This window comes from Bidens hawaiensis, unplaced genomic scaffold (assembly GCF_021521415.1).
Source record: "Bidens hawaiensis isolate Kalapana, Puna unplaced genomic scaffold, B.hawaiensis_p1.1 tig00016461_1, whole genome shotgun sequence".
Lineage (NCBI taxonomy): Eukaryota > Viridiplantae > Streptophyta > Magnoliopsida > Asterales > Asteraceae > Bidens > Bidens hawaiensis.
The window spans coordinates 472625-496272 of NW_027492509.1; the positions used below are offsets into that span (position 1 = coordinate 472625).

General features: G+C 38.6%; 1 protein-coding gene and 1 pseudogene across 2 annotated transcripts; one reads left to right on the forward strand and one right to left on the reverse strand.

Annotated features, from left to right (window-relative positions):
• The first annotated feature begins 202 nt into the window (after positions 1-202).
• LOC143551551 (diacylglycerol kinase 1-like) lies at positions 203-18430 on the forward strand (annotated as a pseudogene). Its single transcript, XR_013138522.1, has 12 exons — positions 203-403; positions 495-617; positions 703-826; positions 1331-1416; positions 1968-2091; positions 2210-2259; positions 2346-2430; positions 2509-2570; positions 2671-2745; positions 2843-2930; positions 3020-3128; positions 17980-18430. The product of XR_013138522.1 is annotated as a diacylglycerol kinase 1-like (transcript).
• Positions 18431-22032: 3602 nt separating this feature from the next.
• On the reverse strand, positions 22033-22956 carry LOC143551552 (uncharacterized). The gene is made up of 2 exons (XM_077041956.1): positions 22800-22956; positions 22033-22420 (listed from the first exon to the last, which is right to left on the reverse strand). The coding sequence occupies exons 1-2, from the start codon at positions 22855-22857 to the stop codon at positions 22077-22079; spliced, it is 402 nt and encodes a 133-aa protein (XP_076898071.1). The 5' UTR covers positions 22858-22956; the 3' UTR covers positions 22033-22076.
• Positions 22957-23648: the final 692 nt, after the last annotated feature.

Sequence of the window (23648 nt, forward strand, 5' to 3'; positions counted from 1 at the left end):
TCACAACCAGACCCTTCTAACCATCACCGAGAACTCATGTGCCACTCACTCAACCTCTCAAAACCCCTGCCTCGACTTCTTCTTCCACATTGTCCCTGACATGCCACCTGAAGATGACAGCATAAAATTTATAGTTACATTTATTCTTTCTTCTTTCACAAGTTTTTATAGTAAAATAATTTAATTAGAGCGAAATTATTAATCTTGCAGTCAGGAAACAGTAAATTCTGAAGATGACAGCTTAAAGGACTTTTTGATACCGGATTACATACTATTACGTGAATCAAAAGTGAAAACACCATCACATGTTCCTCCTGTGATAGTTTTTATCAATTCGAAAAGCGGTGGACAGTTAGGTAGAGAGCTTTTAGTCAGCTACGAAACACTCCTAAACAAAAAAAAGGTTACCTAATTTCACTACACATGAATAAAAGTATTAATGATATACATGTCTCTGATGTTATGGTTGGTATTAAATAATTAATGTATTCTAGGTATTTGATTTGAATGAGATTGCTCCATATAAGGTGTTACATCAACTGTATTTCAATATAGAGAAATTTAAGCAAGATGGAGATTCATTGGCCCTGGAAATCCAGAGGAAGTTAAGAATTATAGTAAGTTTGTTTATTAATTGTTATTATTATTTTCAGTATGTTATTGCTTTATTGTTGGCGTGTTTATGAGATATATGTGTTTTAGGTCGCAGGCGGTGATGGCACTGCTGGTGGGATTCTTGGAGTGATCTCTGATATGCAATTAACTCAGCCGCCTCCGGTAGCCACAGTGCCGCTAGGAACTGGGAACAATTTTTGCATTTGGATGGGTATGATATATGGTCTTAGTTTTGTGTTACTTAACATTTTAGAGCTAAATGAAGTTTGGTGACCAGGATCGATGAACAAAAACAAAAGTTTAGATCATAAGCTCGATCTTGTAATTCTCATTAGCTCGAAAATTACAATACTTAAACTCTTTCTTCTCTTTTAATGATATAACCCACAAGCTCGAGTATATATACTAGTTTAAACATGAAATCTAATTAGATTAAAATACAAACTCCTTATCATACTCAAATACTAATTAGTAAAAACATATTTAATTAATAATTAATAAATAAATTCTTAGTTGTTCAAGTTATTGGCTCGACATGTTCACCAAGTAATTTATTCCATGTAAATCAAGTTACATGCTCAACTTGATAAACAAGACACCAACACATCATAGGCTCGATGAGTTGATCCAACGGAAATTACGCCCAACACTAAATTGGTGTAATAGTTTGGTATAAATGAGAAACATAACACTATTTATGTTGACTTAATTATAGGGGAAGAAAAACCCTGGCACTGACCTTGAATCCGTGAAGATTCTTCTTAATCAAGTGAAAGATGCTAAAGAGATGAAGGTTGATAGGTAAGCTCTTTTTTTCCTTTTATTTAGAATAGGAAACCAGCTAATTTGGAACTAAGTTGACCAATCTAGAAACAGAAAGAATAAATATATGCTTTATTCTTCATATAACATATTTCTGTTTAAAAAGCTAATTCTTCTAGAATTAGAAAATAAATTTTTAAATTCATCTTTGCTATATAACTATATTGGCTGTAACTATACACATCCTCAGATTTCACTGATAATTAAAAGAGTACAATTTAAAGATAAAATTAAAATGTGAGAATAGGTAACAACTATACACATTCTCACATTTTACAAATAATGTTTTGTAATAAAAAAAAAATATAACTTTGTTATCATTGAAAAAAATTAAGAGACTTTTAGATGTTTGACAACGTACAATTTAAAGATAAATTAAGAGACTTTTAGATGCTTGACAACATCAGTTGATTTATAGTGAAAATGACAATCACGAATGCTGCAAATATAAACAAATTTGAATCTACACACTTCATACTCTATATACACGAAATAAAAGTTGCTAAATTTACATTTTTTTGTGCTTCCAGCTGGCACGTTGTCATGCGAATGAAAGTTCCGACACGAGGAGGTGTTTGCGACCCCATACCGCCTTTGGACTTACCACACTCTTTGCATGCGTTCCACCGTGACAAATCAAATGCAATAGATATGGTACCGCCTAATTTTCTTACTTTCTCAAAGAATCAATAAATCATGTGTGTTTCCATAGTTAGCATTATTTAATGAAAACTCGTGTTTTTGCTTCTTACATTTGATACGTTTTTTACAGCAAGGGTACCACACATTTCGTGGAGGATTTTGGAACTACTTTAGCATGGGTAAGTGTTTTAAATCCAGTCATTATATACTATCACCAAATTTTGAGCTACTTTAGGGTTCTAAATTCTAATTATTATCTGTTGTTTAATGGATGCTCAAGTATCATACAGGACGTTTCATACAGAGACAAAATCAAATTCAGAAAAATTAAAAAATCAGGCAGCTAACCAGGTTTTGTTTTACTTATTTATATCTTTGTTTTTACGTCATTTACAACTTATTCTTGTGGCATAACTCTTTGATGAACAGAGCGCGTATGCAAAGCTCACAAGTTCACAATTTTGGGCTTCAGTTTCTCAACCATCTTCATGGTACGGATTCAAATTTAACAGCATTTTTTTAACCAGTGGTTAATTTAAATTTATGTTAATTTGAAGATTGATATTTTTTATGTGCTCTTATGACGTACAGGAACATAGCAAAACTGGCTAAGGTTGCAATCATGAGAAAGCCAGGTTGCTGGGAAGCCATCATCATACCTCCCACGTAAAGTTGATCTTATTATTTCATTTCATTTTAATTTATTTTTTGTTGCTTTTATTTTATATTATAAAATTCAATTAAAACCGGTAATAATTGACAGCATCCGGTCAATCATTTGTCTCAACTTACCTAGCTTTTCTGGTGGACTTGACCCATGGGGTACGCCAAGCAAAAGAAGACTTAGTGATGTCAGCCTTCGACTTTTCATAATTCTATGACCTTTTCAATCTAACTGCTGCTAGTTACATTTCATAATCACATGTTTATAATTTTACAGAGAGAATGGACTTTACCATATGTTGATGATGGTTTTCTTGAGATTGTCGAACCCTTGGCACGGTGCTGTTTTATATGGGCCAGCTGGAAATGGGATCCGTCTTGCACAGGTGGCAATTTGGTTGGAAAATGATACTGCTTTGTGATCATATTAAAACACACACATATATATATATATATAGAGAGAGAGAGAGAGAGTTTGGATCAAATACAAATGAAATTAACGTGCTAAATGTGAGAATCAAGTAGAATAATTATATAATTACTCTATGATGTAATTACATAATTACTTTACTTGTATATATAATTATTTTACTTAATTCTCACGTTTAGCACGTTAATTTCATTTGTACGTTAACTTTCCCTTATATATATATATATATATAGGTATTGGTTCATTTCAGAAGTATTTTTAGTGTGAGAAGTGCAAGAAATCAATTGGACCAATCATAAGTTTTCTTTTATTTATGATTTATTTTTAATAATAAGGTTATTCTAGTATATTTAATATTTTCTGTAATTGGAAAGCAACAATAATTTAGGCTAAGTTACTATTTTTTTTAATTTTTATTTAACTATTTTTATAATATAATAACTGTTATTCAATTTTCAAGAAAATAATCAATCTATTCTTAATGTCTTTGTCAACAAATAAACCTAAATACATGAGATTGTAGTTCACTTGTGATATTACGGTGGAGTTTGTTGAACATATCCTGTTTTGCATAATCATCAAAATTTATTTCAACAACTTAGTAAATAAATTAGGTGAATGCTATTTAAATACTTAATCATAACAGATTATCAAATGCAAATTGCACAAAGAATTTCAAACCCATTACATTAATACTTCAAAGTAATCTCAAATTAAAAAAAAGTCATAGACTTACAACCTGACTGTATGTAGCTAATGAAATAAGCAAAGGTGTTCATTCATCTAAGAAAACAAACTCAAAAACCACAAAAACATATAGTCATATCATCTTCATTTTAACCTTAATAATCCAATTTGTCATTCCGAACATAGAACACCATAATGTCGGATATCTTCCTGTTTATAGCAAATAGCGAAATCTTGGCCACATATTTTGTCTTTAAAGCAGGAAGTATTTTTAGTTGTTTTGATGTCTCCTCTCCAATCCCACAATCGCAACTTGCTTTCCCATGCAGTTCTCCATATGCCTAATTGTAAAAATACTTGACTATACAAAATTATCTTTGGTTGTGTACTTCAATACAGTTAACTTACACCACAAACCATAAACATAACACAATCAACATACATCATAAACATAACACAACCAACGTACACCACAAACATAACACAGTCAGCCTACACCACGCAACCATACACCTCTAACACAGTCTCCTACGCATACAACATAACTACAATGATTTTTATGCAACAAAGCATATACAAAACAATAGAAAACTTTTACATCACTGCACAACATCAACGTTCCTTACACATCATCATATCATAGCACAAAAAAATCACAACATCATACACACAAAAAAAAAACAAAAAAGTTACACATTACACAAACCATAACCTCCTACACACAACAAATAGATCTATCTACACAACATAAACAATCAAAACTATTCTAGCTTCTAGTACATAACAAACCAAGTTCAACAACACTACTGGCCAACTTAACCTACACAGCTGAACCAGTTCCCCTACACAAAATCCTAAATCGATTTTCCTACACAACTAACCAAGTTTCCTTCACAACATTATCAATTAATTAATTGTACCAAAACTATTCTAGTTTCTCCTACACAACAACCAAGTTCAACAACACCACTAATCAACTTAACCTACACACCCAACCTAGTTCCACTACACAACAAACAAAGTACATACACAATAACCATAGCGAACCTACACAGCCAACCCAGTTTCACTTCACAGCAAACAAAATACATACACAATAAACAAAGTGAACCTGCACAGCAAACAAAGTACATACACAACACATATAGTGAACCTATGCACCCATCACCACAACACCTAATACCTCATATACACAAACATTCTACACACAAACAGCTAAACCGACACTTTAAATGATGACAACAACTATTTCTACCCGCAAATGTGGATGTAAACATCTTCATTTTATTCAGATTCACTGCTACGTAAGTACAGTTGACAGAGCCTACATGTAACCAATCATATAGAAAACCCTAATTTTATGTTAACAAAGAATACATCATCATCAACCATATTTTGATAACAGAGCATACATCATCATCAATCGCATACGCTACATCTATGTAACATCCCGAAAATTTCTAAAGTAATATTTATTATATTATTTTGTCGGGTGAAATAAACGAGTTAGTGGAGCGATAATAATAATAGCAAAATATGAAGACTTAGTAGGATAATTAGATGGGATTAGATATGAACCAAAAGGAAATATGGGCCTTCGGTCCATGGGCTTAAGGGAGTATAAATACCCCCTTAAACCCCAATCATTTTCATTCCATCCATTTATCCATCCTAATCTCTACACACTCCAAAACACACAACCCGAACCAAGATCCAAAGGCGAGGACCCGGGCTCGTTGGTGCTAGATCGTCGTGACGAACCAAAGCAACAAGACCAGCTCGTGTTCGTAGTTCGACTCATTTACGGTACGTTTATATCGAGAACATGTTCGTTTAGGTTTGGATTAGTATAGAAATGATAGATCGGTGTTTGTATGGTAAAAACGAATCCTACAAAGCTAAACTTACTGAAAATGGTTAAGATTTGATGGGTTAATCGATTGATAAAAGAACCCGTAACCTATATGCCTAAATCGCACCCCTTAAACATCGATGTTAGGCCGATATGATGGTTGGGGTTTGTAGGCGCTGGTCAGACGATTCCGTGGATACCTAAATCGAGTTATTTGGTTAAGAAACGAAGATGATTAAGGACGAACAGTAGCTGCAGCCGACAACTTCGCCTGCAAGCTAAGTTCACCTGATGAACTTCGCCTGCAAAGCTAAGTTCGCCTGATGACAACTTCGCCTAAAAGCTAAGTTCGCCTGATGACAACTTCGCCTAAAAGCTAAGTTCGTCTGATGACAACTTCGCCTAAAAGCTAAGTTCGCCTGATGACAACTTCTGTGACATCTGCCCCGATCCGACCCGACCCAGGTACCCGTTTCTCCGATCCGATCTCTCTCTTTTATGATTTAATATTTATACTTATATTTTACTTTTAATAATAATATATATTTTCCTTCCCGCCTCTTTCTCTCTCTTTCTTTCCGCCGTCCCGTCCCTCTTCTCTCTTTCCGCCTTCTTTTCCCTCTTGTCGCCGTCCCGCCCTTACGCCTTGTTTCCCTCTTTTTCTTCTAACTCTTTGCTTGTCCTTTGTTCCTTCCCGCCTAAGGTTGTCTGCGCAGCTCCACGCGCCAGACCCCTTACAAGGAATCCTGCGTGAAGACCACCTGTTTCAGCGATACGCGAGACGAACTCTTCTCGCAGCGCGCTAAGAATTGTAATTCTTCTCGCAGCGCGCTAAGAACGGTAGTTCTTCCCGCGACGCGCTAAGGATTTGTAGTTCTTCTCGCAGCGCGCTAAGAATCGTAGTTCATCCCTCGACGCGCGAAGAATTATAGTTCTTCCCGCGGCGCGCTAGGAATTTTAGTTCCTCCCGCGGCGCGCTAAGAAATGTGATTCTTCCCGCGGCGCGCTTAGAAATGTAGTTCTTTCCGCGACGCGTTAAGGTTGGTTCTGTCTGCCTTCGCGCTCGCGCTCTCTTGACCTTCTGTGTCTGCCTTCGCGCTCGAGCTTTCTCGCGCTGAACCCTTTGAGTTTTCTTCTGTTTAATCTAGCCGTTTGCTTTTGTGTTGTCTTATCTTTTGTGCTGTTGACCTAATCTGCTTTATGTCTGAAAAGTTACTTTCGGCGCAGCATGCGCACCAACCCCATTGGTTGGCAGAAAAAGTGACTGACATTATCTTTGGAGATCTGCTTTTTCCATGCTTGACCAGTACCTTTTTCTGAACTGCCCATGCCTTTTTACTGTTCCCTGTCAACTTTTTCTCTTTTTCCCTGCTGCCGTATCTTTTGATATCTTTTGCTTTTGGAATCTTTTGCTTTTTGAGATCTTTTTCCCCTTTTTCTAGGGATTGTGTTCCCTAGGGTTTCTCTATAAATAATAGTATTATTTTTCCTAACACTACACACACAAAACACTTAATCTCTCCTGTTCTCCTTGCTCTCTCTGCCGCCTCCCTCTCTGCCTCCGTCTTCCTCCCTGTTCTGTCCTGCTTTTCCGGTAATATATATTATATATAATAATTTACTTATGCTAACTTATAATCAAGACAAATCATTAAAACAATAATCTTATTTATAGGTTAACTTGTGCTTGTTTAAAGTTGGTTCTTGCTTTATCTTACACCGCATCGTTTATCAAGTGAGTAATCTCGTACCTAATCCCTTTTTGCTTTTAATGTTTTGGGATGTTCTGTGTTCATACAAACTTAGAGTCTTAAACTTGTTTATGAGCTTTAGTCGCGCAGTATCCCATGTGTTGAGGACGTTTACTTGGCTGTTTATTTGTATGTGTGTATCATTAACCGCTTTGTTCGGCCTATTCCGCAGTTTTCATGGATCCATTAGATGAACACGGGAGACCTATCGTTTACGGTTTTCTTTGTTTACACTTGCACAGATGTTTTCTCGTTTTTGTGCTCAATTGGGAGCACGGATTGAACTATGAACTATGAGCTATGATCTATCTAGGCTTGATCACAATCTGATTGCACCCTTGTTAAACACCAGACATACACGTGTTGCGCGCAGATTTATTGTTATCTATGTATTGTATTAAACTTGATTTCTCACCAACACGCAAGTGTTTGACGTTTATTTTAACACATGTTCAGGTTTGCAGTAGCTGTTTTGGAGCTTGTGGACACATAGGAAGTTTTCTTTATTTTGGACCTAGATTAAAATGTATCAAGACAAGTTTTTGCTGTTCGAATATTATGATTTATAATATATTGATTTATGATGATTTATGTTATCTTGTGTTTACCTTGCGCGTGCGCGAATAAATGTATTTATTAAATATTGACACCCAATAGTGTCACGAGTAATGAAACAATATGTGGCGCCCCGATGTATAATCCGCCTTTGGTCGGGGTGTTACAGATTGGTATCAGAGCTCGTTGACTTTAGGATAGGTGGTTAGACGTAACGGCCTAGAATACCTAAGAGTCCCTTCTCGCGCATGAGAGAAATCTCATGTTTGCGCGCTTATTGTTAATTACTCGTTATTTATGAATATGCTCGCGCTTGCGCAGTATATGATTTTATGTTTTATTCCGCGATATTTCGATTTTTGTTGAATTTCGATTTTTATTGATTTTACTTACATACTCGTTTGTTGGATTTGAAAATCCGAAAAGTCATGGTGATACATGAATAGTTGATTTTCAATTTCCATTTACGATTATGTTCTGAGGTTGGAGACTTGAAAAGTCATGGTGATACATGAATTGTCAACCTCCAATACTCATTTTCTTGTATGTTTTATATTGAAGATTGAAAAGTCATGGTGATACATGAATCGTCAATCTCCAATACTCGTTTGCTCGTATATTTTAAATTGGGAATTCGGAAAGTCATGGTGATACATGAATTGTCGATTCTTGATTCGAATTCGTTACCTTTATTAAGTCTGCATTTAGGGTCATTTATTTTACTTTAACTTTTGACAGTAACTGACTCCGTGAAACCAAGCTTTTCGAGGTTATACTTTGTGCTAAAACCAAGATATTAACTAAAATTAAAACTTTTATAGAATGCCTCCGCTATCTCGTCGCCATCTCAAGAAGAAAGAAGCCGCGCGCAGACGTTCGCAGCAACGTTCCCAGGAAATGGCCGCCGCAATAGCCCAAGCTTTGAGCCAAAACAATACCAACACCTCCAGTTATAACATTAAGTCCTTTAACGCGGGTAACCCTCCAAAGTTCACAGGTCTTGAAGGAGCCACCGTGATGCTCCAGTGGCTTGAGAAAATAGAAAACACTTTCATCCACACCCAATGCCCCTCAGACAGACGAACCCTATATGCTTCTAGTGTCCTGGAATCTAGAGCGCTTACATGGTGGAATGGAGTAGCTCATGCGCGTGGCGCAGAAACTGCTTCCAACATGCTCTGGGAGGAATTTAAGGAAATTCTGACGCGAGAATTCTGCCCTCCCAACGAAGTTAAGCGCTTGGAGGAAGAATTTTGGAATCTTAAGCAGTACAGCGGTGAAGCGCGCGAATACGCGACGCGCTTCCACGAACTAAGCCTGCTTGTCCCTCACCTTGTTACCCCTTCCCGCCGAGCCATAGAGAAATTCCTTGGGGGTCTCCCCATGGAAATTCAAGATTCTGTATGGGCCAGAAACCCAGTAACCCTCTCTGACGCCATCGAGTTGGCCGCTGTGCTCAGCGACAACCATGTCAGAGCAGGAACCCTGTTCCTGCGGGGAACAGAAAAGACCAAACCCACCAAGACTGCCCCTGAACCAACAGAAACCAAACCTGGACCCTCAAACCGTAACAACCTCAAGCGCAGGCGCAAGGCCTATGCGCTTACCAACCCGCCCATTGTCCAGCAACCCATCTACCAACCTCCAGTTTACGCGCCTAACCCACTGTCAACCTACCCAACACCTCCTGTAGTCCATAACTATGTCTTAACCAATCCCGCACTCCCTGCCCCGCCACTTAAGAAACCTTACTCAGGAAACCAACCCTTTTGCCCAACCTGTAGACTTCACCACCCAACCCAAACCCCGTGTCGACAATGTAACCGATGTGGCCGCGTTGGTCACTCTGCCGAATACTGTAGAGTCCCTCTCGCCAACCCAATTGCGCCAACACCACCAGTCTACCCGCAGAATCCACAACCAACCTACCAAAACCCACGACCCAGATCGTGCTATAACTGCGGCGATCCCAGTCATTTCCGGAACGCGTGCCCAAGACTACAAGTGCAAATCACACAAGCGAATCCGGTGAACCAGATTTCGAACCAAGTGACGCGTGGACGAGCTTTTAACATAACCGCGCACCAAGCGCAAGCGAATAATGACGTAGTTAATGGTACATTTTTGCTTAACGGATTTTATGCTTCTGTACTTTTTGATACTGGCGCCGATCGAAGTTTTATCTCTCGCGCCTTCGAGCAGAAGCTTGCGCGACCGCGCGATAACTTAAAAGAAGATTTTTCAGTTGAATTGGCTAACGGCGAAACTGTTTTAATTAACTCTGTGATTAAAAATTGCACGCTTAACCTTAACGAAAACGATTTTCTGATCGACCTAATCCCCATGCCTCTTGGGAGCTTTGATGTTATCATTGGTATGGACTGGCTCTCGAAGAATCGCGCCGAAGTTATTTGCGCCAAGAAGTTGATTCGCATACCTCGAGAAAATGGTGATCTTCATATCTACGGCGAAAAACCCTCCCGCGGTCTTAAACTTATGTCTTGCGCCGAAGCCCAAAGACTCATGCGGAAGAAGTGTATTGCATTCTTAGCCCATGTGGTTAAACCTGCTGAAGAAAAGAAGCTTCGCGATATCCCTGTTGTGCGTGATTTTCCTGAAGTTTTTCCTGATGATCTTCCTGGTATCCCTCCCGCTCGTGAAGTCGAGTTCCGTATTGATCTTGTCCCTGGTGCTTCCCCCGTAGCTAAATCTCCTTACCGTCTTGCGCCCGCTGAGATGCAAGAATTGGCAAGCCAACTTCAAGAGTTGACTGCTAAAGGATTCATTCGCCCTAGCTCTTCGCCCTGGGGTGCTCCGGTGTTGTTCGTTAAAAAGAAAGATGGATCGTTTCGCATGTGTATTGATTACCGCGAGTTGAACAAACTCACCATTAAAAACCGGTATCCCTTACCGCGTATTGACGACCTCTTTGATCAACTCCAAGGTGCCTCTTGTTTCTCGAAGATTGATCTCCGCTCTGGCTATCACCAGTTGCGCATCCGCGATGAAGATGTTCCGAAGACTGCCTTTCGAACTCGTTATGGCCATTTTGAATTCTTGGTCATGTCCTTCGGTTTAACCAACGCACCCGCCGTTTTCATGGATCTAATGAATCGGGTGTGTAGGCCTTTCTTGGATAAATTCGTGATCGTGTTTATCGATGATGTTCTGGTGTATTCTAAGACCAAGGCCGAGCATGAGCAACATCTCCGATTGGTATTGCAAAAGCTTAGAGCTGAGCAACTCTATGCTAAGCTTTCCAAGTGTGAATTCTGGTCTGATGAAGTACAGTTTCTTGGTCATGTTGTTAACAAGATGGGTATTCATGTCGACCCATCCAAGATTGAAGCAATCAAGAACTGGATTACGCCATCCACTCCTTCTGAGATCCGTTCCTTTCTGGGCTTAGCTGGTTACTACCGGCGATTTATTTCGAACTTCTCAAAGATCGCTTTGCCTTTAACAGCTCTAACGCACAAAGGTAAACCATATATTTGGGGCTCGAAGCAAGAAGAAGCCTTTCTAACGCTCAAGCGTTTGTTGTGTGAAGCTCCTGTTCTTGCGCTACCTGAGGGTAATGATGATTTTGTCGTGTACTGCGATGCCTCCAACCAAGGTCTCGGTTGTGTTCTTATGCAACGAGGCAAGGTTATCGCTTACGCATCAAGGCAACTTAAGGTTCATGAAAAGAATTATACAACTCACGACCTCGAACTTGGTGCAGTTGTTTTTGCCTTGAAGATCTGGAGACACTACCTTTATGGTACTAAGTGTATCCTCTACACTGACCATAAAAGCCTTCAGCATATCTTTGATCAAAAGGAACTTAACATGAGGCAACGCCGATGGAACGAACTCATCAGCGATTACGATTGTGAGATCCGGTATCATCCTGGTAAGGCTAATGTGGTAGCCGATGCGCTCAGCCGAAAACCCTGCCATCTTAACTGTATCTTGCCGCGCACGCATCTTCACTTTGCGCCGATCCAAAGCAACCTTGAATCGCGTATTCGTGACGCGCAGCGCGCATCCATCAGTAATGGTAACCTTCGCGCCGAGTTAGCGTGTGGCGCGGAAGCGCACTTTGTCCCTAATCTGAGTGGAATTCTCTGTTATCTTAATCGCATCTGGATTCCCTGTGATGAGAATCTTCGCGCTGATATCCTGAGTGAAGCGCACAAATCTCGATATTCCGTTCATCCTGGCGCCGATAAAATGTACAAGGATTTGCGCATTACTTATTGGTGGCCCGGTATGAAAAAGGATATTGCTGTGTTCGTAGCTAAATGCCTGACTTGTTCTAAGGTAAAAGCTGAACACCAACGCCCATCTGGTTTGCTCGAACAACCAGAAATTCCTACGTGGAAATGGGAATGTGTAGCGATGGACTTTATTACCAAGTTACCTTTGACAGCAAGCAAACATGATAGCATTTGGGTAATAGTGGATCGTTTGACTAAGTCTGCTCACTTTCTGCCCATTCGTGAAAACTACCGTGTTGAGCAACTCGCGCAGCTTTATGTCAAGGAAATTGTCTGCCGCCATGGTACTCCTTTGAGCATCATATCCGATCGCGATGGCCGTTTTATATCTCGCTTTTGGAAATCTCTCCAATCTGCGCTAGGAACTCGCTTGGACATGAGTACGGCATATCATCCCCAGACTGACGGTCAGTCTGAGCGAACTATTCAAACTCTTGAGGATATGCTCCGATCTTGTGTTCTTGATTTTGGAGGTAATTGGGATTCACACCTGCCTTTGATCGAGTTCTCTTATAATAACAGCTATCATTCCAGTATCGGTATGGCCCCATTTGAAGCACTTTACGGTCGTAAGTGCCGCTCCCCGATTTGTTGGAGCGAAGTGGGTGAAGCTCAAATCACAGGACCCGAACTTGTTCAAGAGACAACCGATAAAATCGCCAAGATCCGTGATCATCTGCTGACTGCCAGAAGCCGACAGAAGAGTTACGCAGATCGTAGGCGGAAGCCTCTCGAATTTCAAATTGGTGATCTTGTTCTCCTCAAAGTGTCGCCCTGGAAGGGTGTTGTCCGCTTTGGGAAGAAAGGTAAGCTTGCTCCTCGCTATGTTGGACCATTTAAGATTCTCGCGCATATAGGAAAAGTTGCCTACAGACTTGACCTGCCGCCCGCGCTCAGTAATGTGCATCCAACGTTCCATGTATCCAATCTCAAGAAGTGTTTAGCTGACGAGAACCTTCACATTCCACTTGATGAAGTTCAAGTTGATGAAACTATGCATTTCGTTGAGAAGCCTGTTGAGATTATGGATCGCGAGGTTAAGCAAACCAAGCGCAGTCGTATCCCTATCGTGAAAGTTCGCTGGGAGTCCAAGCGCGGAGCCGAGTTTACATGGGAAAGGGAAGATCAAGTACTCGCACCTGTCCTCTGCGCAACCTACTTCGAGATAAATTTCGGGACGAAATTTCTTAAAGTAGGGGAGACTGTGACATCTGCCCCGATCCGACCCGACCCAGGTACCCGTTTCTCCGATCCGATCTCTCTCTTTTATGATTTAATATTTATACTTATATTTTACTTTTAATAATAATATATATTTTCCTTCCCGCCTCTTTCTCTTTCTTTCTTTCCGCCGTCCCGTCCCTCTTCTCTCTTTCCGCCTTCTTTTCCCTCTTGTCGCCGTCCCGCCCTTACGCCTTGTTTCCCTCTTTTTCTTCTAACTATTTGCTTGTCCTTTGTTCCTTCCCGCCTAAGGTTGTCTGCGCAGCTCCACGCGCCAGACCCCTTACAAGGAATCCTGCGTGAAGACCACCTGTTTCAGCGATACGCGAGACGAACTCTTCTCGCAGCGCGCTAAGAATTGTAATTCTTCTCGCAGCGCGCTAAGAACGGTAGTTCTTCCCGCGACGCGCTAAGGATTTGTAGTTCTTCTCGCAGCGCGCTAAGAATCGTAGTTCATCCCTCGACGCGCGAAGAATTATAGTTCTTCCCGCGGCGCGCTAGGAATTTTAGTTCCTCCCGCGGCGCGCTAAGAAATGTTATTCTTCCCGCGGCGCGCTTAGAAATGTAGTTCTTTCCGCGACGCGTTAAGGTTGGTTCTGTCTGCCTTCGCGCTCGCGCTCTCTTGACCTTCTGTGTCTGCCTTCGCGCTCGAGCTTTCTCGCGCTGAACCCTTTGAGTTTTCTTCTGTTTAATCTAGCCGTTTGCTTTTGTGTTGTCTTATCTTTTGTGCTGTTGACCTAATCTGCTTTATGTCTGAAAAGTTACTTTCGGCGCAGCATGCGCACCAACCCCATTGGTTGGCAGAAAAAGTGACTGACATTATCTTTGGAGATCTGCTTTTTCCATGCTTGACCAGTACCTTTTTCTGAACTGCCCATGCCTTTTTACTGTTCCCTGTCAACTTTTTCTCTTTTTCCCTGCTGCCGTATCTTTTGATATCTTTTGCTTTTGGAATCTTTTGCTTTTTGAGATCTTTTTCCCCTTTTTCTAGGGATTGTGTTCCCTAGGGTTTCTCTATAAATAATAGTATTATTTTTCCTAACACTACACACACAAAACACTTAATCTCTCCTGTTCTCCTTGCTCTCTCTGCCGCCTCCCTCTCTGCCTCCGTCTTCCTCCCTGTTCTGTCCTGCTTTTCCGGTAATATATATTATATATAATAATTTACTTATGCTAACTTATAATCAAGACAAATCATTAAAACAATAATCTTATTTATAGGTTAACTTGTGCTTGTTTAAAGTTGGTTCTTGCTTTATCTTACACCGCATCGTTTATCAAGTGAGTAATCTCGTACCTAATCCCTTTTTGCTTTTAATGTTTTGGGATGTTCATGTGTTCATACAAACTTAGAGTCTTAAACTTGTTTATGAGCTTTAGTCGCGCAGTATCCCATGTGTTGAGGACGTTTACTTGGCTGTTTATTTGTATGTGTGTATCATTAACCGCTTTGTTCGGCCTATTCCGCAGTTTTCATGGATCCATTAGATGAACACGGGAGACCTATCGTTTACGGTTTTCTTTGTTTACACTTGCACAGATGTTTTCTCGTTTTTGTGCTCAATTGGGAGCACGGATTGAACTATGAACTATGAGCTATGATCTATCTAGGCTTGATCACAATCTGATTGCACCCTTGTTAAACACCAGACATACACGTGTTGCGCGCAGATTTATTGTTATCTATGTATTGTATTAAACTTGATTTCTCACCAACACGCAAGTGTTTGACGTTTATTTTAACACATGTTCAGGTTTGCAGTAGCTGTTTTGGAGCTTGTGGACACATAGGAAGTTTTCTTTATTTTGGACCTAGATTAAAATGTATCAAGACAAGTTTTTGCTGTTCGAATATTATGATTTATAATATATTGATTTATGATGATTTATGTTATCTTGTGTTTACCTTGCGCGTGCGCGAATAAATGTATTTATTAAATATTGACACCCAATAGTGTCACGAGTAATGAAACAATATGTGGCGCCCCGATGTATAATCCGCCTTTGGTCGGGGTGTTACAACTTCGCCTAAAGCTAAGTTCGCCTAAGGTTTAACTTCGCCTAAAGTCAAGTTCGATTAGAAAAATAAATTAAAAACCTAATGGAAAATGTGTTAAGACAGTTAACTTCGCCTAAAGCCTCTGCCCCTTGGACCCTGCTAGGGGCTGCCGCCCCTAGACCCCGCTGCCAGGGGCGCTGCCCCCGGACCCCGTTCGATGTGGGTACTAGTTAAGACTAGAAAGATGATATAAGTAGTGATAGTTAATTGATACGTATACTTGTAATACAGTCAGCCGTGCACAACTGAAGAAAGGGATTACGATTAACGGTGAACATAACCGTGTTCAGGTGAGTTTCTAGCCCCATTTATGTGTTATGTTTTCGGGGCTGTGTGCATACTCGATATGTTTGTTAATACGCTTATCCTAAGAGATAAGTGTATGCCTTATGTGAATGATGTGATATGTATGAATGATTGCTTGATGGTACGTGAACGATCTTCGGATATTGCACGTACTGTCAGGTTGCAACGCTAAGTATAAGGTAAGTATGATATGTATGCTTATGTGTATGAATGTGATAACGTTAATAAAAGAATGAAAGGATGGTTGTATGGTTACGAAGAGGGTACCAGGCCCTAATAATACTCGAGGTATGATGTATGGTTGTATGGTAACGAAGAGGGAATCGAACCCTACTAATATTCGAGAACTAGGGAACCGAACCCTACTAATATTCGAGGAAAGAGGGACCAGACCCTTATAATATCTGTGATGTTAGGGACCAGACCCTTATAATATCTGTGATGTTAGGGACCAGACCCTTATAATATCTGTGAGGTTATAGGGCGAAAGGCTCTTTAAAACGTATGATTATGTATGTAAAGAAAGTATGAAAGTTTGAAAGTATGAATGAAAGAATATAAGTTTATGTGTATTGTATAGTGTATGATTAACTAGAACTCACTCAGCGTAGCTGACTTTTAGTATGCACGCAGGTGAGTAGGATGAGGCAGCTCGCTTGAGGAGACACGTGGCACTGAATAAGAGGCTGGCATCGGAAGACTCAAGACATTTAAGTTTAATGTTTGTTTATTTTGAAAGACAAAATGATGTTTTAAGACAAGATGTGTTTTGTTATGAAATGTTTTATGAAAGCTTTTATATTCCGCGAATGTTTTAATTAACTCTGATATTTAGAACTGCGTTTATGAGTAAATCCAACACGAAAGTAGGGCTACCGGTAACGGGGCCTTACAATCTAACATAATCGAAACAACAACACAACTACACCAACAACTAATGTACATACCTTCGATAATGATTTTTTGACCAAAATAGTAACCGATAAACCCCACAATCGACTTCAAGAACAAGGGGAAAAAACTGATTATCGCAGATTGCTTCTTATACTAACCCGATTGGAATCAAAACCTTTAATTCTATCAATTGTGTATCATGTTTTTGATCTCGCAGAGGATTTCGTGGCAAGACTAATGTCTAATTTGATGCTTAAAGATACTCTGATATATGAGATTATTGTGTGCATCGATTTATGTGTAGGCATAATTGAACTGAAGGGACTGAATCGGTTGAAATTGGGTGAAAAAAATTCGCGCCTCGTTTATTGCGTATAGGTTACAGAGTGAAACAAGGGTTATTAAAACCAATTCCTTTTTAATAGCTACACACATTTTACTACTTTGCCCCCTCTATTAATTAAAATCTTGTTACAAGTTCATCTTATTTACTAATATGCCATCTTGTAACATCCACCATTGATCTTTGTCATCAATGGTTGTGATCTACTTCTCGCACTTCTCGTTAAAAGATTACTTCTCGCAAGATCCATCCCCTATATATACATATATATATAGGATCAGGATCATGAGAGAACCTTTTTGAAATTGAGAACTTTGAGAACCATTTTGAATGAAAAAAGTAAAAAAAACCAAAATTCTTATTTTAACATCCCAGTTTCATAAAAAAAATAAATAATAAATTAAAAAAACTCGGTTTAGCTAAATTATATACACATATGTATAATATATACATATATGTACATTTACATGTTTTTTTATAGACATATGTATAATTTAAGATAAATCATATTATACATATGTGTATATTACGTAACTAAATATTAAATAAAATTATACATATGTGTATAATACGACTTTTTTTTTATTTTTTTTAATGAAACCCGAATGAAATATATGAATTTTGTTTTTTTTTTAATTTTTAAAAGTTTTTGTTATTTTTTGTTTTATGATTTTTTTTAAACAATTATTTTTAAAGATGTTTTTAGTGGTTCAAAATGGTTCTCAAAGTTCTCAATTTGCAAAGGGTTCTCTTAGAATCATTACCCTATATATATCTATATATATATAAACTTTTAAAAATAAAGCAGACAAAAAAGTATTTGTGGGTCCACCTCAACCCAACATGGCACATTTTAACTCGTTACATTTTGTAGGCGAGAGGAATTCGTTTTCAGTTTCATAAGGGTGAAACAGACCATGCATATATGACGATGGACGGAGAGCCATGGAAACAACTTTTACCAAAAGATGACGACACTATCACAATAGAGATTTCATGTTTCGGTCAAGTGAACATTTTAGCAACTAGAAACTGCCCGTCCAAAAGTGTACATGACCCTAGTACCTCTCACACTCCAAACGATAACGAGTATGATAGCGATGAAGAGGTTGTTGCAAATGTATCTTAAGAACAAAGGGAGTTTGGTGCAATTCCCCCCTCCTTTTTTGCTGACATGGCACCATCATCTTCGTTTTCTGTTGACGCTGCACCACCATATTGATTTTCATTTTTTAACCCGTTTAAGGGCAAAATTTCGCTGGGTTGGTTATAGAACGGGTTAAACCCATCCAAACCGGGTTATAACATTCAAACTCTTGTATAACACTAAAAACTAGTACATTACCCATCTGGTGAACGGAAACATCAACACGGGAATGTGATGACTACAATAATTCAGTAATGAATGAAGAAACTCACAAAACAAATGCATTCAAAGAGATTATGACATTTTCTCAAAAAGACAAAAAAAAAGTAATGAAACCACTCTAAATATTTTGAATAACCTCTTATAAAACTAAAATCAGGCTCGTCCACACTCTAAATATTTCCACACACACAAAAAGCCCTTACACGAGCTGGACTACATGAATGCCTACAAACATGTAGCATATGTCTCGAGCACGTGCAACATGTTTCCAACTCCTAAGTGCTTTTATGTTCGAAGTATGTTTTGTGGGCCATTCGATGCTTCATATTGTAACTGTAGAATGAGAATTATAAGTTTTAATTAGATTTAGTGATCTAATTAAAGGGTTATTTTGTAAGTTAATAACTACATCTAACGAAAATAAAATTGTAAGTAACTTCCTTCACTAACTTAAACAACCATATAAGCTAAAAATTTGACCGAGTTTACCTGAATTCGAAGTGCTCGCCACAAGCATTTCATTATATATCGTCTGCATATTTAAAAGTTTTAAACGTTAAATCATACATGTAAACGAACTTTTATATCTTAATAAAAAATAGAATTTACATGAGATTTATAGGGCATAAGGGACCGACTTGTTGTGAGCACAGAATTACCCTAGTTTCCCGATTAAGCCGAGTTTGCAAAAAGTGAATGAATCAAACCAACCATATACGACAACAGCAAACTGTTGACATACCACCACATGCAACTGAAAATGGCAGTAAACAAGAATGAAATTAGATAAAACCATACCAAAAATCGTGTGTGAAGCTTGATGGCTTCGGTATAAGATCACCCTCCAACAGGCCATCTAATATAGTTGTAACATGCTCCCTTACATGTACCAAAATAAAATGTTTAAATAAAATTAATCTATTTGGTCTATGATCAAGTCCTACAGGATAAGTGGATAACTATTAGTGAACAATGGAAGTGTGCCTGTGAAAATTAAGCATTAAATGCATCATTGAACAAACTAACAAAATATAAACGAAGTCTGTAGAACCGTAGAGCACTCGACTGAATAACGAAAACAGTTAAATCATACAAAACCACATATCAAAACATAAACATGAGTAAACAGCCGCCTTACAATTTTGACAATTAAGTATGTCACACCCGACATGCTCCCTTACATGTACCAAAATAAAATGTTTAGATAAAATTAATCTATTTGGTATATGATCAAGTCCAACAGGATAAGTGGATACTTATTAGTGAAGAATGGAAGTGTGCCTGTGAAAATTGAGCATCTTGTTATTTGCTAACTTTCCGATTATTGAATTTGTATACTCATGAAATACTTTAATCATGTATAGGTGAGATTACATGTTTCAAAAAGCTATTCAACTTTGATTGAAAACAAGAAACCTACATGTTTGACGATTTAGTTGCAATAATACAAGTCGAAGATGAAGAAGCTCTTGTGAGACAAGCAAGTCACCTCCAAGACATCGCCTTGTTCTTGAACTCATGTTAAAATCTTAAAATTAGCTTGAAAAATAATCCCATTTTAACTAGTCAAATCATAGATAAGGCCCCTCACACTCACTCGGTTGATTAGAAGCATGCTTGTATATAAAAGATACATGTGGAAACATACTTATAGACAATGAATTTATTGTAGTATGTATGTGATATTGATACTAACCCTGCTGTCAAAATTCTAAAAAAAAGGAAAAACAGCACGTTATAATCAATAAATCACATTACGTGCCACAATCTTCATAGATATGTTTTTTTTTTCTCTTGCATAAGCTAACAGTAAAGTTGCATAAGCTAGAGTCACATGTGAAATTAAATGTAGACAATTAATTGCAGTTTATGACAATTGCATGGGGTTTTATCCATCACCACACTTATAGGTATACTTAAAGACGGTCCATTTTTATTCTGGCTCAGTAGCAAACATTTATGCGTTTTTGTTCAAAATTTTGAGCCCGCTGCTTTTTCATCCAAGCTTCACCACCGATGGAGGTGGTTCCAGTTGTAACCATTGGTGATGGTGCATGGTGGTTGTTAATTAGTTATATCTGTTGGTGGTAGTAGTAGTTGTTCAGTTGTAGCTGTTGGTGATGGTGGTGGTTGTTTAGTTGTATCTCTTTGGAGATGGTGCTGGTTGTTTAGTTGTATTCGTTGGTGGTGACGTTGGTGATGATGGTGGTTGTTCAGTTGTAAGTTGTCGTATTTTCTGGTATCTCAGAAGGTTAAGGGGGTTTAGCCCATGTTACCCTTGTCATCTTTAATTGTACCCTGCTAGGTGGTGAGGATCGATAATGAATGATAATGAAGAAACACGGATCTACTCCCCCGGATGGGTCCTAGATCCAATGAGTCAACAGGGTTGGATACAGTTAACTGTCAATACGATATGAACTCAATTCCCAAAGTCCAATGACGTGAATCTGCAAAATAGACACCATGAGCTCGTTACGGGAAGGACATGAGGGGGGGGGGGGGTTTCTTCCCGTAACCACCCTCCGGCGTGAGAATAAGTACAATTCTGACGAAGATAAAGTACTTAAGTAAATTGAAAGAGTACAATGGGAGTGAATGAATACCTCATGATGATTGAAAGGGTATTTATAGCCGAAGGGTGTGGGAAGGTGATTGGGCCAGCTGTCCCTTTCAGAAGATGCTCTTATAACAACCTGGACATGTGTCCTCAAACGATAGGTTCAGTTATACGTTGCATGTGCATGTATAACCACCAGGACACACGTCTCTCTGGTATAGGTAGACGGGTAATAGTGGTCATGTGCACGGTTATAACGACCTTGCCAGGCGTCCCTTGTCAATTGGCCAAGAAATCACGTATTGCCCAAGAAAGCATCTTTGGTAAATCTTCTAGAAGGTAATTGGTTATTGACAGCTGTCCCGGAGTATTACCTCGTGGTTATTTACGCAGAAGGATATTCCTTCTTGCGGATGACTTCTGAGGGTGCTAGGATGCTTCCGCATGTGCCATGAGGGTGTTTCTTCCTCCGATGATTATGAGGATGATTCGTATGCCCCGCGGGTGACTTATGGTGCACTCCTGGTTGACCCGCGGGTATTACTTTGGGATTTGGATCTTTTTAGCACCCTACCTCTATAAATAATGTTTGGCGGTCTTTACTTACTAAATGTCATTATTGTGGACTCCCTTTTACGCACCACTATTATTTGTGTAGAAGAGTTTCTAGGTGGGTTGCTAGGCGTTAGTGGTGCGTGTGAACCACGTGTGCTCTTTGGTTGAAGCGACGGTTGAGTTTTAATAGAACTGATACACACACACACATATCGGTTCTATTAATTAAGTTCCAAGCGCAATTTGAAGCTCTGGAGGTAGAACTTCGTCTGCATATAATAAAACGTACTTAGTAAAATATATTAAAACTCCATTGCATAACACACCAATATATACATCATATACATGTGGAATTACATGTAGACAAGGAAATGCAATATCATATAAACAATACTGCAGGAAGCTTTACAATCTAAAACCTATAAGTGTCTGAACTGGTGAAGATTTTGTTGATCCGTCTCTACACAGACACATAGTTAAACATCGTCTATGGTGCTGGTTCTTGAGCTGTATCCGTATTCTCAGCTGGTTCTTGAGCTATATCTGTATTCTCATTTTCTGGTACGTTAGAAGTTGGAGTGTCTGCCTGTGGTGGTGATTCTGATTCTTCGGTTGTAATATCTGGCATCCCATAAATCCCATTTGGCCATGTTATCCTCATATGTTTTTGTGTCATGCTAGGAGGTGCTGGTGGTGAATCCATATTGCTAGGTGGTTGGCGACTTGTAAACGTGGGGCTAGGTGTTAATGGTGCGTGTGTATTCGTGTTCTTCGGTGGAAGTGGTGAATTATGTTTACTTACGTCTTGAAGATCTGGAGGTTGAACTCCGTCTGCACACACAATCAAACATATATGACTGTACTTTAGTAAAATTTTACTTACAACAAGCTGTTGATAAGGTCCGAGATGGTAATATGAGACAAACATTATATACATAAAAGATTGTATGTATGTATGTGTGTATGTATGTATGAAAACTAGTACATATTTTCACCCCCGCGTTGCGGGAGGGTCGGTCGATTTGAATGTTTCCAAATGCAATAAAGAAGTTGGTTCGGGTATATTGTCACAAATTCTGTCAAAAAAGATTAAGGTTTCTACATATATGTGAGGGACGGTCGATTTGAATGTTTCCAAATGCAATAAAGAAGTTGGGTCGGGTATAGAGTCACAAACTCTATTACAAAAAAATAAGTTTTATATACTTACATGAGGATGAGAGGAAGGAAATGAAGATGAGAATAGCAACTCCCAACTTGTTCACCATATTCTTGGAGATCAAATTACATGGAAAGAATAAGAATATAATTATGAATATATATAGCTATGAAACAACTTTGAATAAATTATGTGATACACATATTTTTTTTTTTGGGTTTTATTTGAGTCTTACATAATAATCGTAGTCAGTCAGTCAGTGACCAAGTCGTGCGTAACAAATACACTGTGAGGCAATATGTACAAGCTACTACCAGCCACAAGCTTGTTTTTTTTGTTATTTTATGCAAATACATACAATAAGAAGTTGATATTTTAAATATATCATAAATTTTATATTTTTAATAACTTATGATACATGTCGGATTCATGGGTCTTGTTTGGGCCCGGGTTATTAGTTGAAGTTAGGGACCGGAATGCTTACCAAGTGAAAGATCAAGGTAGTTACTAGAAAACTAAGAGGTTTGATATACAACATTTTGTTGCAAATGTGTAGCAAACCGCATTTGTGAAAAGCATCTGGTCGGAAGCTGCTACGCGTTTGCAACCCAATTTTTTTTTAAAGTTTTGCTATGTATTTGCGACACAATCTTTGATGCACATTAGCAACCAATTAGTCAACTACAAATACAATAGCATATATCTAAAAATTATCCACTTACAACATAGGCCTTAACATATATTTAAACCGCGATAGCGTAAATACAAGAAGGTCGTAGTTGTTAAAAAATAAGTGTTTACAATATGTAACTATGATAAATTTGGTGGATTACCAGGAGGATAACTCCGTCTGCATATAAAACACTTAGTCAAATATATTGAAATTATTGATTGGTAGGG

What these genes read in the sequence shown, in the direction of transcription:
- LOC143551552 (XM_077041956.1), bottom strand. Translation starts at nt 22,857, where the DNA reads ATGGTGAACAAGTTGGGAGTTGCTATTCTCATCTTCATTTCCTTCCTC. An exon ending in TTCCTTCCTCTCATCCTCAT is followed by an intron (nt 22,421 to 22,799) that starts GTAAGTATATAA and finishes TTGTGTGTGCAG; the next exon opens with ACGGAGTTCAACCTCCAGAT.